Here is an 18,443-nt window from a genome sequence, read left to right on the forward strand (position 1 = left end):
ACCATTTCTCCATCCATCTATCTAGCTATTCCATCCATCTCTCTTATCTATCTTACCTACCTACCTCCTTTCTATGCAATCTATACCATAGCCTTCCTCTCAGATTCTTTTGAGCAAATGAAAATTCAAAATTCTAGTAATGCCTCAATTAACTACAGCTTTATCTTAATAAGACTAAGTAGAAGGAAAATAGGGTTAGGGTTAAAAATTTAAAATAACTTGTGATGAAAAGAAAGATAAATTTTGGAATAGATACATGCTACAAAATAGCAACAGTAATTATAATTAATATTTATATAGTACTTTAGGGTTTGCAAAGTGCTATGTGTGTGTGTGTTTGTATGTGTGCGTGTTTATTTAGTATATCACATTTGCAAATGAGGAAACTCATGCTCTGAGAAGTGAAGTGATTTACCATGATCAAATACCTAGTTTGAATCAGAAAAAGGCTTCTTGGGAGTCAGCATCAAATTCTATCCACCTGATTACACAAATAATAAGAGAATTGGAGACCAAAACTCAGGTTTTTTGGCTCTAAAACACACTGTGGTGTGATAAAGCATTGCTTTCTGTGTCTCGAAAGGGGCTGGTACTTGTGATCAAGTCTTCTGCAGGGGAAATGAGTGTGAACCACCAAATAGCATTTCCAGTTCCTCTATTTTTGTCCGCCTGCATTTTTGATTTCCTTCACAGGTTAAGTGTACGTTGTTTCAAAGTCCAATTCTTGTGCAGCAAAACAACTGTATGAACATGTGTGTGTATGTATATGTGCATATATATATATATATATAGAGAGAGAGAGAGAGAGAGAGAGAGAGAGAGAGAGAGAGAGAGAGTATTTAACATATACTTTAAAATATTTAACATGTATTTGTCTACCTGCCATCTGAGGAAGGGGGTGGGAGGGAAGGAAGGGAAAAAATGGAACAGAAGGTTTTGCAATTGTCAATGCTGAAAAATTACCCATGCGTATATCTTGTAAATAAAAAGCTATAATAAAAAAAAAGACCAAAAAAAGTCTTCTACAGAACATATAAAAGTGTTTGCTTAAATTGTCATTATGAATTCTATCTCTTGGGAACTTCCAGTGACATTTTTAAAAAAGATCATGTCTGATTGCTATACATTAGGTTATTTTGTTCTCCATTAAGTAATAGTAACAGGCCCTGCAAAAGAGTATGGCATGAGGAAGCAAAACATAGATTCAAAATATTGCATTTTCTTCTATTTTTTTGCAATCTTTTACTCAATTTATTCTTATATTCTTTTCTCATGAAGTCAGTGAAATGATATTATCATTTATTTTTCTTAATTGGTTCATTACTTGGGTAATGAATCTTACCCAAGTATTCATTTTTTTTCCTACAGATCTTTTCTTTTAATTCTATTTTTCCTTTTTTATTTCTTGCTTTATTTCTCCCAACCATTCTTATAATCTTGTGGTCAAGCCACTTTTTTTTCTCTCTCTGGTTCTTCTAGTATTTGGCATGGTATTTTTTGAGTTTATTTCTGGGATTTCTGTCGATCCTTAGCATTTTGTTCATTGTGCCCCTTCTTGTATTTTTTTGTATTTATTCATATTTTTCCTCATGTGGCCCCTTTCTCAAAGCTTCCAGGCTTCAGGTCTCTTCACTAGGGCTTGTGGTGGCTCTCTATGTTTAATTTCTCTCCTAAAAACTACTGACTTCTGACCTTCTTTCTCTCACCTCCACCCTCACCACCCAGTTTTAGAGTAGTGGTGCTTACATTAGATTTTTGGTTTGCTTATTGTTCATCTGGCATCTTCAGCTCTTTATTCCAATGTATGTGGAAAAGCTGGGCTTTTCCACACCCTTCAAAACTGTCATTTTAAATAGAAGTGTTAGGGGAAAGTATTCCCACTGAGTTCATGTGATAGATAACTGCTGTTGAATAATTATCACAGTGCAAAGATTCTAGAGGTTAAAAAGTATGATTTTTTAAAAAAAGGGTTAGGGCTCAGAAAAATAACACTGAATGCCTATTGGGATTATGGTAAAACTTCCACAGTATAAAATTACATCAGAGAGTTATTTTTGACATAAAACAATCTTGTACATAGAAGCATCTAGGTGGCGTAGTGAATAAAATTCCAAGCATGGAGTCACCAAGACCAGAATACAGATTTGGCCTCAGACACTTTCTAGCTATGTGAGTTTGGGCAAGTCACTTAAAACCCTGTTTGCTTCAGTTTCCTCAATTGCAAAATGAGCTGGAGAAGGAAATAGACCACTCCAGTATTTTTTCCAAGAAAACCCCAAATGGGGTCATGAAGAGTCAAGCATGATTGAAAAACAACAAATCTTATATAGCCCATTCTTTTAGTCCATTAAAAAAACACAGACCTCTCATTAAAAAAGACTTAAAAATTGAAGTTTCCAAAATTCAGATTTCCAATGAGGTAATTGATAAGGGAAATAGTAATAATAATCAGTAACTATAGAGTAAGCCAAAAGATATCTTTTCATAAATAAAGCAAGTTAAATTACTTTGGGAATTATAGGTTTCAGTATAATTTCCTAACTAGGAGAAATGGCCCTAAACCCATATAATTAAAATATTCAAAAATTTGCATTATAGACATATGGGATGAGTTCTGTTGTCCCGACTCAAAAGTCAGGATCTGAGTTTCCCAACTTTTTATATTCTATTTGAAGGCAAATTAAGAAGTTTGTAGTAGAGAGAGTGTTAAGGAAGAAGAAAAGACTGCATCAGCTTTCTTTGATCAAAGGTTCCTCCATGCTAGGGATGTAGGGAAGCCAGAAGAGAGAGCCCCCTGGAGTCAACCCATTTTGATCTGGTTAAGAGTCAGGAGAAAAAGGACAGGAAGAAGTCAAGGGCAGCAGATAAATCTTTTGGGACCAACTCTTCACCAGGTCCCAGTGGTGGAAAAAAAGAAGTAACATTGTCAAATTCATTCAGATTATTGTTACTCAGTGGTATCCTATTCATCCTGACCTGTAAGGCATTTTCTTGGCAAAGATGCTGGAGTATACTTACTTCTCCAGTGGATTAAGACAACCAGAATTAAAGTTACTATACCAGAGTTACACATTTAAATGGATGTGTGAAGTCAAATTTGAACTCAAGTCTAGTGCATTGAACCACCTAGCATTTTTTACATAGTTATAATTAACATCAAATTACAAAGATCAAAAGAGAATCTGTAGTGGTATAGTATTCATTGTAGTATCATAAATTAGGTCATTAAAATTTAGAGCTGTCAGAACTCTGAGATCTTTTATTTGAAACCCCATTTTACAAATGAGGAACCTCATTTGTTATGTACTCAAGGTCATAAAGGCAGAATTATAGGCTTTCAAGCTGTCAAAGACCTTATATTTCCAATTATCCTTTTAGTCCAAATACTTCATTTTGCAGATGAGGAAATGGGACCCACAAGGGTTAAGTGATTTGTTTGAAATTGCTCAGAACAAATTCAAATTCAGACCCCTCTGAATCTTAATTCTGTTTTCTTCCTATTTAAAGGTTTTAGACTCAAGCTACCTCTGATTTATATCACTCCCCTTTGGTATATAAGTTTAGATACACTGATCTTGCTATTCATTTTACCCCGCACTCTGTCTCCATGATTTTTTTTTTTTTTTGGCCTCCATACTCTGAATATATGGCTAAATCATTGCCCTAGTTTCCTTCACAAATTTGCTCATTGAACCATCTGCACTCAGAGAAAGGATTATGGGAACTGAGTGTGGATCACAACATAGTAATTTCACTTTTTTGTTGTTGTTTCCTTATATTTTTTCTTTTTTGATCTGATTTTTCTTGTACAGCATCCTAACTGTGGAAGTATATGTAGAAGAGTTGCGCATGTTTAACATATATTTGATTACTTGCTGTGGAGGGGAGGGAGGGAAAATTTTGGAACAGTTTTGCAAGGGTGAATGTTGAAAATTATCTTTGCATATGTTTTGTAAATAAAAAGCTTTAATAATATTTAAAAGAAGAAATCAGTGGACATCTTCTATAAGAAGCCTTTCCTGATTTCCCCATCTCCAAGTACTCCACCGTAGTTATTTTGTATCTATATTACATATACTTTTTAACAATCGTATTTTTCTCCTGATGGTTCCTTAAGGGTAGGGATTATTTTGTTTTTGTACACCCAGAATCTAGTGTGTTTAATATGTATTTGTCAATTAAGGATGGACAGAAGCAGCTACACCCAAAGAAAGAACACTGGGAAACGAATATAAACTGTTTGCATTTTTGTTTTTCTTCCCGGGTTATTTATATCTTCTAAATCCAGTTCTCCCTGTGCAATACGAGAACTGTTCGGTTCTGCACACATATATTGTATCCAGGATATACTGTAACCTATTCAACATGTAAAGGACTGCTTATCATCTGGAGGAGGTGGTGGAGGGAGGGGAGGGAAAAATCGGAACAGAAGCGAGTGCAAGGAATAATGCTGTAAAAAATTACCCTGGCATGGGTTCTGTCAATAAAAAGTTATTTTAAAAAAATTAAGTATTTGTCAGTTGATATATGCTGAGTACATACACACACACATATACATTAATAAGGCAGAGCAGGGATAAAAACAGGACTGGAAAGTCTAGGAACCATTAGTGGAGGAGGTATTTAATAGAAAGGAGTTTGATCAACATTTCATGTAGAAAAAAAAAATCACGTCACAAAATTGATAGACAGGGAAAGTGCTCTTTGAGATTACTCTTTTTGAGATCCATTCACTAGGGACTCATCCTATCTTAGTGGCGGATCCTTGATGCAGATGGCTTTTGCTGCTGTCCCAGGACCAAGAAATCAATAACGAGTGCTTTGTCAGCCCAGAGCTCTCTAGTCCTTCAGTACTGAGCCAGCCACACGCCTGAACATCTAGAAGCAGTTGGGACACATATTCTATTACTCTGCTACAAGAACAAATACAAAAATATACAAGATAATTAAATAGTTGGGGGAGGGGTGATTGCTAGTAATTGGAGGGATCCTGAACAGAAGCTTTGTGGAGCAGGAGAAGTTTGCATCTTGAAGGAAGAATTTTGTGAGGTAGAAGTGAGAAGGGAGTTAATAGAAGAAATCAGGGATGGCCAGGTCAAAGGTTAGAAAATGGAAAAGAGAATGCAGTATATACAGCTAGGAAAGGCCAGTTTAAAGTGCTGAGAGAAATGATTATTAATAACTAGTTAGGGGGAAGATCCAAGCTTTTCCTTGTTTGAAGAACATCCTTTGAAAGATTTTACTGCCCTTTGCCAAAAATTTATCCACCCTAGACCATCTGATCTAGGTGAAATGATAGATTCTGGCCCTTTGTGTTTTATTCAGACAGGTCTGGAAAATGTATATCTCCCTTTTGTCAGACAGGTGATATGGATACCAAAACTTCATGGGCCCAGTCACTAGAATATGCCCCCCAATAATATCCATTCTTCTCATTACTTGTTAACCAATCAGAATTGATTTTCATCTTCAGGAACACCCATTCTTCCAAGGTCATATAAGTAGATTCCATGAGGGGTCTTTGCTTTAAGAGAGATAGCCCGATGACCATTAGCTAATCATAATGATTACATTAATAATAAAGACTAATTACTCAGAAACTATGTCTCTTGAACTTTTTTTCATCACAGTGCACAGCAGAGAATAAAAGAAAACTTAGAAGGAAGCATAGCTTAGCTTTAAAATAACAGTATTTGTTACATAGTTTTTTAAGTAAATGTGAAAAATGGAAATTCATGATTTTATATTATGCTACATACATGAAAATGTTCCTTTTTTTGCCTTTTTTGTATTTAAGTTCAAAACAAGTTTAAAAAAAAAAGAAAGAAAGAAGGCCACATGAAAATGTTCTCTTTAAGTTCAAAATGAGTAAAAAAAAGAAAGAAGGCCATTTATCTTGACGATAGAAGTACTATAATATATAATGAGGCTGGAAAAAGAGAATGGGACTCGGTTGTCAAGGACTTTAAAAGCCAAGCAGAGCTTGGCTATTTTATCCTAAGGACAATAAAAGGTTACTAGAATTTATTGAGTAGGGGAATTTTATTGTCAGATCTATGCTAAAAGAAAACTTTTGGCATCAATAAATTGTAGTAATGCTGTATATTCTGGAGGCAAGAGGACCAATTAGGTTATTTCAGTGAATTGAAAAGATGAGAAGCAATTTGGATATGAACTAAGGTAGAGGCTGTATGAATAGAGGGAGATATGGTTAGGATGAGAGAGGATGCTGTGGAAATTATAGTTTTTGGCATCTCATTAGATATTGGGCTGAAGGGAAAGTGAAGAATGGAAGAATGAGAATGATATACATAAAATGCATGAAAGAACTCTGTGTGTGTGTGTGTGTGTGTGTGTGTGTGTGTGTGTGTGTGTGACAGAGAGACAGAGAGTTTGCCATTTCCTTCTCCAGCTCATTTTACAGATTAGGAAACTGAGGCAACCAGATATTAATGACTTGACCAGAATCACATAGCCAGTAAATGTCTGAGGCTGGATTGAGTCTATTTTTCTTGAATTCCTCATCTATAAAATAAGCTAGATAAGGAAATGGCAAACTACTTCAGTGCATTTGCTAAGAAAATCCCAGATGGGATCATGAAGAGTCAGAGATGACTGAAGTGATTGGACAACATATTTTCAAATGTGGCATTATCAATTTTTAAACTATGGCATTTTGGGTAACTTTTGCAGAATACCAGTGTTTTCCAAAAAAGATTACACCAGTTTGAAATTCTACTAGAATTTGGAGTTGTTTCTCTATAGCTCCGTGACCCTTGAGATTTGTTGTGATTTTATTCCAATTTAATGGATGTTAAGTAACTTAACATTGATATAGTTTGCCTTTCCTTAGTCAGTTTTTCAAATTGTGCTTTCTTGTACTTTCCCCTTTATAAGTTGCTCAGATCCTTTGGCTATTTTATTTATTTGTCCATTTGGGATTGGATGTTGTCCCTGAATTTTTTTTTTTTTTTTTTTTTGGATATCAGTGTGTGTGTTGACAGTTATCTTCAGCCTTAAAGTTTACAGTTCTTTTTCATTGAGCAATGCTGTTATCTTAAACATTCAGTATGTTTGTATGAACATTTATGTGCATGTATATGTATATGTATTCATGTGTGTTTAATGGAGTTCTTATTAAATTGTTGACTTTCCTGGAATAGCACTAGCCTTATTCTTTTTCCAGGAAAATATTCACTCCATAGTAATTCCTGATTCTTTTGTGCTAAAGGCCACCCAACATTTGTCAACAGCCCATACATAAGTGATTCATTAGTAGGCACTAAGTCAATCATTGGATGTAAACTTTCTTAGTAATTGTTTTAAGGGTGTGTCAATCTCCAGAGCTTTTATAGTACTATAAAAACCATTGAAGCTACTTCTGTTTTTCTATATATTCAGCATTGATTTATCTTTAAAATGCTTGCTACTTTGACATTAAGTATTTTGGAAATGGTGAAAATGTCCAGACTCCTTGAGTTTTCCTATGAGTAGTTGGTAGAGGTCCCCAAAATTTCTCTGAAATTTGTTTGGTTGAGACATTTTCTCTTCCTTTACACATTAAGTATAAATCACTCCCATCCTGCATTTATTTGAGTTCATGCCTTAATTTTTATCCTTGCAATGATCTGCTTTAAAACTTCTTCTTCCTCTTTAAAAAAAAAAAATAAATTCTTTTGTCTCACCTTAATATAAAGTAGGAATTTTATAATGACTTAAAGTTTCCCTAGTATTTGTGTATCACCATGTGTGAGGTGAAGTTCTTGTTTGGGGGGTTTCATTGTTGTAACTGCCATTCCAAGTTTTTCAGGGAATGAGGCGTGTGAAATGACCTTTGGGGTTGTCTCATTGTATATTTAATTGTATTATATCTTCTAGGTATGGATGGATTTTTAAAAACCAATGAAAGACAAAGATTAGCTAAGGAAAGAAGAGAGGAACGAGAGAAATCACTTGGTAAGTTGTATGTTGGTTATTTAGGCTGGATGGAGAAGAGACTAAACCTAGATAGGACATGGAAAGAATCAGAGGGAGCCCTAAGGTGTGATCTTAGAGATGAATTTCTATGGGGCCAGGAGCATTTTTTTTCTTTTTACCTGTTTTTTTAATCTTATTAAGTGGTATCATGTATTATTACTATTTTGGAGGATAGAAGTCCAGAGATATTTTTGGGAGGAAATAGAAGAAAGCTATATGTCAAAAGGCAAAATGCAAAGAGCCAAAAGAGAAAAGAGGGAGAAATTAATCAGCAGCAAGGACATGATTGGTATAAAGGATAATATCTGCTGACTAAGTGAATGGATTGGTACTGAAGAAAGCTCATCAGGAAAGAGTGGAGAGTACAGACATGTACAGCAATATTTCATTAATAAATAAATTTATAAATAAATAATTATTAATTATTAAATTAAATTAATAAATTAATAAACACATTTATTTTGTAAATCTAAGCGAGAAATAGCATTCCGGGGACATAGGGCTCAGTGGAACAGAAGAGAATGAATTTGTAGTGGGATTGAGTGTTTCTTTCTTTACTATGGCATATGTTTAAGACCTGGAAAAATTCAATTCAACTAAATAAATCTGGAAGTTGGATATCTAAAATTGGATCTAAAGTTGGAGGTGGGGTAGGGTGAATGGGGTAGAGTCCAGATCTTCAAGTTTCTCTTCATGGAAGACACTAAGAAGTAAAAGTATCATAGTCCAGTAAGAAAAGATAGTCCTAATAAAAAGGAGGGAAAGTGCATTGACATGTGCTTATGTACCCCATGTATGAGGATGAGGGAAAGATGACTTGTATTTCTAAAAATTAGTTAGAATGATTTGAAAACTCCTGAGATCACAGTAAGGTATCTTAGGTTCTGGAGAAAAAGAAGCATTATAGTCTGAAAGAAGAAAAAGTTTAGATTTGAAGGTTTAGATTATTATTAGGAAAAACTGAGGGTATAGAATTTTTGGTGGTGATGAAATTCAAAGTATAGCTATACCATTTTATGGCACAAACTCAAATAAATTAGGATAGAGGTAGAGGACTTTTACTGTGGAATTTAATTTCCTCACATCCATAGAAGAATTGCCACTAGGAAATATTCCTACAGAGGCCTATAGTTACAAAAAAAAAAAGGTAATACAACTTTAAAAGTATCAGTAATCCTAATAGATCACATGGTTCTGCATACCACTATAACCTTAAACATATCTTTTAACCTATCTAGCCTTCATTTCCTTATCTAATAAAACTTTCTTTTGCTCTAATTTCTCCTTTGTTCACTTTTTGTTCTTTCCCCTAACCAGCTATGATTTTTAAAGGAATATTACTGAAACATAGGTTTGAAGTTTTTTATTTATAATTTTTATATTTTATCTTCACTATTCTTAATATTACAAGTGGGACAGGCCATTCATAGTCTTCTCCCTTTAAATTAACCTAAGTTAAAGTGACTTTTTATACATGTCATAATTTTTTTTCTTACTTTGAAGCGCTCTGGGGGGGAAATTGGTTCTCCCCTTTTAATGGAGGAGAACTTGATGATTAGAAGTATTTTGGAAATTGTTTATACATAGATGCTGACATTTTCAAGATGAGGGCAGCAGACCAAAAAAAGTAAATCAAAAATGGAAATACATGAAAGAAAGGACATAGGAGAATGAAAAATGCAATAAAGAGACATATTAAATGAATTGGGGAGAAAGTGAATCATTTGGTTACTGAATCAAGAAAATATCAGCCTTTTCTCCTTCTACATTCTGTTATTTTGATTCAGTGCTGTGGACTATATTGCACATGACTTTCTCCTTGCTTGTGTTTAGATTCTAGTGAGATCTCAGGCTATTTTGATTATTTTTATATTTGTTACAAGTATTGTGGCGAATGCGTTCTTTGTTTTTGTTTTTTTTGTTGTTGGTGATGATTTTGTTGGTATTTCTTCTAAGCTGCCAGAGAACAGCAGATCCTAGAGAAAGAAAGAAGAGCTAAACTCCAATATGAAAAACAAATTGAAGAGCGATGGAAAAAATTGGAGGAACAAAGGCAGAGAGAAGACCAGAAGAGGGCTGCTGTTGAAGAGAAGAGAAAACAAAAGCTCAGGGAAGAAGAGGTAAGATTCACCAGAAAGACTCAGTGGGAAGGCTTCTAACTTACTGGAGACTGAACAGTACTTGACTTCCCACTTCTAATTCTTCCATCTTGTAACTAGAATTCCTTGGTTGTCTTGTGTCTTCCATGTTTCCTGTGTAGATAGAGAAGGAGAGATAGATAAGTCAAAAAAGCATTTATCGGATGCTCCTCTTTGCCAAGTACTGTGCTAAGGAATTGGAGATATAAAGAGAGGCAAAGCAAACATTCCTGTCCTCAAGGAGCTTACAGTCTAATGGGGGGAGGCAATAACAAATAACTATGTACAAATAAAAATGTAAGAGTAAAATAGATTTGGGATGGAAAATGCTATCTGTATCTGGAGAGAGAATTATGGAGACTGAAAGTGGATCAAAGCATAGTATTTTCACCTTTTTTTGTTTGCTTTTTGTTTATGATTTTTATTTTTGCATTGTTTTTTTCTTGCACAACAGGACAAATATGGAAATATGTTTAAAGGATTTTATACATATTTAACCTATAGTAGATTACTTGTTGTTTTGGGGCGAGGGGTAAGGAAAGGAGGGAGAAAAATTGGAAGTCTTACAAAAATGAATGTTGAATACTATTTTTACATGTATTTGGGAAAATAAAAGACTATTGAGGAAAAATGTAAGAAGAAATTGTAGGTAATTTTAAAGGGAAAGTAGTAGTATTAAGGGAGTCTGGAAAAGGTTTCTTAGAGAAGATAGGACTTGAAGAAAGCCTAGGAAATTAGGAGTTAAAGACAAAGAAAGAGAAGATTCCCAGGGTGGGGGACAGTAAATGAAAATGTCAAATAGTCCTGAGATGGAATGTCTGTGACAGGACTTCATAATTAGTGGATTACTTTATGACATTGAATAGGAGCTGAAAAAAAATGGAATTTTCTTCTTTAATCTGCATTTGAAATTGTGTATACTTAAATTTTATCATAATACTTTATCTCATCATTCTCTATCCCCTTCTTTAAAAACCTGTTTTAAAAAATTTTTATGGGAATGATTTTATATTTTCAGTTTGCTAACAAAGGGTTCTGTTAGAGAAAGTCCTCTATTACTGAAGTTTGAATATACATTTAAAAAGCTTATTTAAGCTGTATATTTGTTTAACAAGAGCATAGGAAGGATGTACTCATAGGCTTATGTTGGGCGATAATCTTTATTCATAATGCATAATGAGTTGTCATCTTTTAGTGTGAATAATGTATGACAGTGAGCTTCATAGCATGCAAAGAAACCTTGAATTCAATAGTATTTAAGATCTCTGAATGTAGTTTTAACAGTCTCATCTTGCCTTTCTTTAAAATAATACTTATACAACAAAACACAAGAATATAGCATACTCTAGAAACAATTATTTTGGACAATTGGAAAATCTCAAATTCTTTCTAAAAAATTAACCTGGGTTAATAGTTTAGTGATGATGCTTTGGAGGATTAAGTCTCTCTTTGGAAAGTCTCTTTCACTTGGAAGATAAATGGGTACTAAGAAACTTCTCTATTGGGAAAACGGATAACAATGCCTAGATAAAAATAAACAGTTCCCATTATAATATAAGAATATATGAATTTCCCATTAGAATATAAATTTCTGGGATATACCAGCAATATGTTTTCTTCTTCTTCTTCTTTCTCTATGCCTTTCCTTTGGTGAAGCAGGGTGATCAGAGTGTCAAAAATATTAGACTTCTGCTAGACATTGAAGAGAATAAAGTACCAAGAAAGAAATCAGGAAGATTTACCATTGTGAGTTCAGACATTTATTCTCAGTGTAACCCTAAGCAAATTACTTAATTTCCTCATCTAAACAAAAAACTGGAGAAGGAATGGCAAATCAATCCAGTACCTCTGCCAAGAAATCCCATGAAGTCATGAAGAATGGAACATGACTGAACAGCCGCTAGGGGAGTTTCCTGGTCCCTCCCCAAGTCCTTGCCCTGTAGAAAAGGGATGTTCTCTGAAGATCCTGGTAGATTTCACTAAGCCTGAGAAATGATGTCATCATGGGCTGACTCCCTAGTGATGCTACATGTCCCTGGATTGTGGGTCAGGATTGGAGTCTCGAAGAATTTGGTAATAGTAAAAAGTCTCTTTGTCCTGCAGTATCAAATATTTCTTCTTCTTCTTTCTTCTTCCTTCTTCTTTCTTCTTCTTCCTTCTTCTTCTTCTTCTTCCTTCTTCTTTCTTTTTCTTCTTCTTTCTTCTTCGTAATTGCCCAGGATCACACAGCTAGGAAGTGTTAAGTATCTGAGGCCATATTTGAAATCAGGTCCTCCTGACTTCAGGGATGGTGCTCTATCCACTGCCCCAAATAGTTGCTTCAAATATTACTTCTTTATGTAAAAATAAACAAGCACATCTATCTCATTAAGTATACAAATTTGCTTTCATCTTTAATAAAAATGATAAATTATATGTAACCCAAGAATTGTTTTAAAATAAATGATTTGTTATCAATAATATGTAATTGTCTTATAAAGCTGCATATATTTAGAGTCATGTAAATTAAATTAAATTTCTCAAATGAAAAGAGGCCACAAGTGGAAAATAGTTTAAGAAGCCCTGATTCATACATTTTGATATTTGTTTTCCAGGCTCCACATGTTGACTCTTGGCGTACAAAAAAAGAGAATATAGTCAGTGGTTCTTTTAAGAAGGAATGCTGTAAAGTCACATTAGATTTCCAAGATGCTAATGCAGCATTATGTACTCTCTGGAGATATTGCCCATTGGAGTCTGATTTCTGAGTAGCTTTTTGTTTATGGTTTTTTGTGTGTGTTTGTATTTGATTTAACAATCAAGAATCATTTTTGCTTTAGCTGCATTTTGAGAGATTTCTAATTTTCTTAAGTATTTTGATAAAAAATCCTCTCTTATCACTGTACTCTGCCCTACCCAGATTTTCTTAAGTATTCTAAAAAAAAAAAAAAAATTTCTCTCTTATCACTGTACTCTGCCCTGCCAGATTTCATCTGAAAGTATACAAGTCAGCCATTACATTTTAGGAAAAACATTGACAAACTGGAGCTTGTCTAATAGTAACAAAATAAGCATATAGTGCTTTAAGAGTGTGCTTCACATGTTAATTCATTTAATCCACCACAACTTTGAGAGGTATGTACAGTTATTATCCTTATTTTATAAATGAGGAAACTAAGGCACAACAAAAATTTGATTTGCTAAGGTCACTCATTTGAGAGAGTCTGACTGGGGTCAGAGCATCCTGATCCCAAGTCCTATGCTCTATCCATTTTACCATTTAGCTGCCTCCTTAGCTGGACATTATGCCATAAAAGGAGTATTAACATAGTAAAAAGAAGATTTGGGTAAAAGAAACAAGATTCCCCCAAATTACATCACTTTCACCAAAACAGAACATTTCATCAGCGATAGTGCAAAGAATCAAATTGCAGTGAACCACAACAGAACAGCTTTTGATGCAGAATGAAACACTGGCCTTTTGTGACAGTGAATAATGTAGGAAGGCCTAAGTGTTGTATAAAGGGGACACCAAAAGCTTTCCAAAAGAAATCTCTTCTCTGGACACAGGTAAAAGAGCTGAAGCTTTATATTAGAAATATTATTAAGAACTCTGTGGTCACAGTACCACTTTAATTTGACTTTCAACTTCAGTCCTCCAAAAATTAATGGAGCCAGGTCTGGTCCAAATCACCAGTGAGCCAACTGCCGCTGCTGTTGCTTATTGATTGGAAAAAAAGATTGGTAATGAAAGCAATGTATTGATCTTTGACCGGGTAGGTCACCCGTTTCAGTGTTTACAGTTCTCACCATTGAAGAAGGATTATTTGAAATCACGTCCATATCTGGGGATGTGGGATATCCATTTGGATGGTGCTCACTTTTTTCAGCCCTTTCTCGGTCTCCAATCTTGAATCCCAACTACTGATTAGATATCTCTAACAAGATGTCTTGTAGGTATCTTAAACTCAGATATGTCTCAAACTGAATTTATTATCTCTTCCACCCATACTTCCTATTTTTACTACAATTATTGAGTGAATCAATATCCTCCCAATTACCTGGGCTGATAACTTGGATGCATTCTTAAATACTTATCAGTTATCAAGTCCTGTCATTTCTGTTTTCAGAAAATCCCTCATTTATATTCCCTCTGACATAGTAATGCTATCTTGGTTCTTTTTAAGTACAATTAAGACTGCGACCATGTTGGTATAGGCACTCATCGTCTCACATTTGGACTGTTACAATAGTTTGCTCTGTAATGACCGCGTATTTAAAATCAGCCGGAGTCAGGAATTCAGGTTAAGGGAAAAATCTTCAATATTTATTGAAGTGAAGAGGTGAATAAAGATTGCGATAGCAAATATAGGCAAGAAAGATTGCGATAGCAATATGGGCAGCTGCGACAGGAAGCCAGCTAACAGAGAGCGGTCTGCGCTGAGCAAACCATTGCAATAGCAATGCCAAAAGTCTCTCCTTCCCCTTCCCTTTCCACTCCCCTGCCTCCACCCACCAAAATCGTCATTTCCTATACAACATATCAGGACTTGCACAAAGAGTGGGCGGGGGCCATTCTTTCTCCAAGCTTATATATTAATAGGGTATGATCCAATTACTATTTAGCCTCATGTGCTTGGGACCTCAGTGCGTCAACTCAAGCCTCAGCCCATTACATTGCCCCACTCCATTGTAGTAGTCTTCTCCCCTCTTCTCCCCCTCCTCCCCCCCTCCCCCCCCCCCCCCCCCCCCCCCCGCCCCATATCAGATTGATCTTAAAATACAGTTCTGACTAAATTCCCCTAATACACTTCATTGTTTCCCTGTCATTTCCTGATTTAAAGATAAAATCCTTTGTGTTTGGCTTTTTAACCTGTACCCTTTCTGCCTTTTAAGTCGTTTTAATTTCTTATTCTTCCACACTAAATACTCTACAATCCAGGGACATTGATCTCCTTGCTGTTCCTCACATAAGACATAACATTCCCTAAAAATTTTCACTGTCCACCATGCTTGAAACTTCCCTCCTCATCTCTGTTTCTGGGCTTTTTTAAAGATTCAGTTAAAATCTATCCTTCTGCTAGAATTCTTTTCCAGTTTTCTTTAAGCCCTCTGAGATTATTTCTAATTAATCCTGTATATAATTTGTTTAGGTGACTAGATGGCATAATAGTGCATAGAGTGCCAGGCGTAGAGTCACTTTCTAACTGTGTGACTGTGGGCAAGTCACTTGACTATATTTGTCTCAGTTTTCTCTTTTTTAAATAAGCTGGAGAGGGAAATTAGGTACCATCCTAGGATCTTTGCTAAGAAATCCCCAAATGGAGGTCACAAGTTGTATATGTCTGAAAATAACTCAACAACAGAAACAAAATTTTTTAGTTATACATAGTTGTTTGCATGTCATCTCTCCCATTAGACTATAAGATGTTTTTTGTTTTTCTTTGAATCCCGAGAACCTGGCACAATAGTAAATATTTAATAAAGGCTTGTTAATTTGACTGATTCAGTAACACACTGGATGCCATGGAAAACCAGATCCCAGCTAAGAATGGTTTTTGCATTTTAAAATATAAGATTTTATCTTAAAGTGTAAAAACCAGAGGGAAAGATAGATTTGACCTGGGCTGTAGTGTATCTACCCTGCTTTAAAAAGATTCTGAATTTAACCTCAATCTCAAATTCCCCTGGAGAACAAAACCCTGAACTGGGTGGCTAACATTGTTTTGGTGGCTTATTCCATGTGCCTCCCAAAAATTCCTTCTGGATTTCTTCAGTGGCAAAGAGCTAAACAAAAATATCAATCCTGATAAGGTTTGAAGCTACCATTTTGGCTGAAGAGAAATCTGAGAGTGTTCAATACTTGCAACTATTGCATATTACTCCTTTTCCCCTCAATATTAAGGAAATAGTGCTGATTGAGTTAGGATATTAATGATCAAATGAAATACCACATGCAGACTAAACAGATATAGATTTTTACCACTTTACTAACCATCCTGGTGTGTTTAAAAAGGTTTTTGAAGGTGAGAGAATACTTAGCATTTACTTATCAATTTTGAGCTCACAGGTATACTCCCTGCTTTCCAGACTGTTCCTTAGATTGAAGTGACATTTTCTATATATTGCCTTTGGAGAAGATCATAGGTAAGGAGAATTACTTCATCAGTATTAACCAAAAAAGACAAAGAAAACACTGAACATAGGGTCTAGGAAGCCAAGAAGTAGGAGGCTAAAGTTGATATGCAGATTTATATGTCTGCCAAGAGCTCACTTGATTCTTAATGCTTTCATTATTAAAACTCTATTGGAGAAACTCAAAGCAAAATTGGTAAGAAAACAAACCGAAGGTCCTTGACAACTATCATGGAATAATCAACAACAATATCAGTCAATAATCAGACAATATCAGTCAGCCTTCTGAGAAGGAAGAATTTGAACATCCAAAAAAATGGGAAGAAGGTCTATAACCTCATCATCATTAAACTGTGTAGAGTATCAGGAACTGGTCAGGAACTTGCCAGGAGGCATATTACCAGTGGGTTCCCAGGAGATGAAGCTCATGCAACCAGAGGCTTCCGGAGCCACTATGGCTAAGGTTGACTAATTATATCAGAAGAGAAAAAGTTTTTTTTTTTCCAAAAATAGACTCAAATTTTTAGCCAAAGGAATTGGAAACTGAGTGGATGTCCATCAATTGGGGAATAGCTGAATAAGTTATGGTATATGAATGTAATAAAATATTATTGTTTTTTTTTCTTTCTTTTTTTCTTTTTTTAATTTTTATTTATTTTTTATTTTTTTATAATAACTTTTTATTGACAGAACCCATGCCATATCCCTTGCACTCGGTTCTGTTCTGATTTTTCCCCTCCCTCTCTCCACCCCCTCCCCTAGATGGCAAGCAGTCCTATATATGTTAAAGAATATTATTGTTCTATAAGAAATAAGCAGCAGGATAATTTCAAAGAGACCTGGAGAGATTTACATGAACTGATGCTAAGTGAAGTGGGTAGAAGCAAGACAACATTGTACACGGTAACAACAAAATTATACAATGATCAGTTCTGATGGACCTGGGTCTTTTCAACAGCGAGGTGATTCAGGCCAATTCCAATGGTCTTGTGATGGAGAGAGCCATCTGTACCCAGAAAGGGGACTGTGGGGACTGAATGTGGATCACAACATAGTATTTTCACCTTTTCTGTTGTTTGCTTGCCTTTTTCTCATTTTTTTGCCTTTTGGATCTGATTTTTCTTGTGCAGCAATGATAATTGTGAAAATATGTATAGAAGAATTGCACGTGTTTAACACATATTGGATTATTTGCTGTTGTGGGGGGGGAGGAGGAAGAAAACATTTTCAAGTATGAATATTGAAAACTATCTTTGCATATATTTTGAAAAGAAGAAGCTATTATTTTTTAATGTAGCCAAGACTGGATGCAGTAGCAGTTTAAAATTTACATTTGAGTTTTTGTGCAAATTTCAAGCATTTTTGAATACTTAAATGTATGCAGAGAAAAAGAAGTGAACAATATTACACTTTATCAATGCTGTAAACAAGTGGAATAGTAATTCTTGCCCCAGAGAAGAAAAGTCTATTTAAAACTAACATTATTGGTGGAGAGGGGAAGTGTTAAAAGGTTGAAAGTAGGAAGGAAACAAGCAAGTGTTATGTGACTCTGGGCAAATGATTTTACTTCTGTTTGCTTTAGTTTCTTCATTTGTAAAATGGGGATAATTATATCACTTATCTTTCAGGGTTGTTGTAAGGATCAAATGAAATAATTGTAATGAACGAGTCCCTGACACATAATAAGTTCTTAATAAATGCTTCTTCCTTCCTTTCCATTAAAATACTTACTGTGTGCCAGGCAAGGGTAGGTGGTAAGTGAATAGAGTACCTGATCTGGACTCAGGAAGACTCATGTTCTTGAGTTTAAATCTGGCCTTAGAAGCTTATTAGCTGTGTAACTCTGGACAAGTAACTTAACCCCATTTACTTTACTTGCTTTTTCTGTAAAAATTGCTAGATTAAGTCATGAAAATTTGGATATGGCTGAAAAATGACTGAAAATGTGCAAGACACCATTTAAAAAAAAATAATTGTAACTTTTTATTGACAGAGCACATGCCTGGGTAATTTTTTTTACAACATTATCCCTTGCACTCACTTTTGTTCTGACTTTTCCCTTCCTTCCCTCCACCCTCTCCCCAAGATGGGAAGCAATCTTATACATGTTAAATATGTCACAGTATATCCTAGATACAATATATGTGCAGAACTGAACAGTTCTCTTGTTACATAGAAAGAACTGGATTCAGAAGGTAAAAATAACCCGAGAAG

General features: G+C 35.0%; 1 protein-coding gene across 6 annotated transcripts in view; it reads left to right on the plus strand.

The window, feature by feature from the left end:
• Positions 1–18,443, plus strand: part of MAP7D2 (MAP7 domain containing 2) — a 183,105-nt gene that overhangs the window by 99,904 nt on the left and 64,758 nt on the right. For all 6 annotated transcript variants that reach the window (XM_051985132.1, XM_051985136.1, XM_051985137.1 and 3 more), the window contains exons 2-3: positions 7,879–7,956; positions 9,934–10,097. In XM_051985132.1, coding sequence (XP_051841092.1) covers positions 7,879–7,956; positions 9,934–10,097 — 242 coding nt within the window. The remainder of the gene's footprint in view (positions 1–7,878; positions 7,957–9,933; positions 10,098–18,443) is intronic.

This window comes from Antechinus flavipes, chromosome 3 (genome assembly GCF_016432865.1).
Source record: "Antechinus flavipes isolate AdamAnt ecotype Samford, QLD, Australia chromosome 3, AdamAnt_v2, whole genome shotgun sequence".
Lineage (NCBI taxonomy): Eukaryota > Metazoa > Chordata > Mammalia > Dasyuromorphia > Dasyuridae > Antechinus > Antechinus flavipes.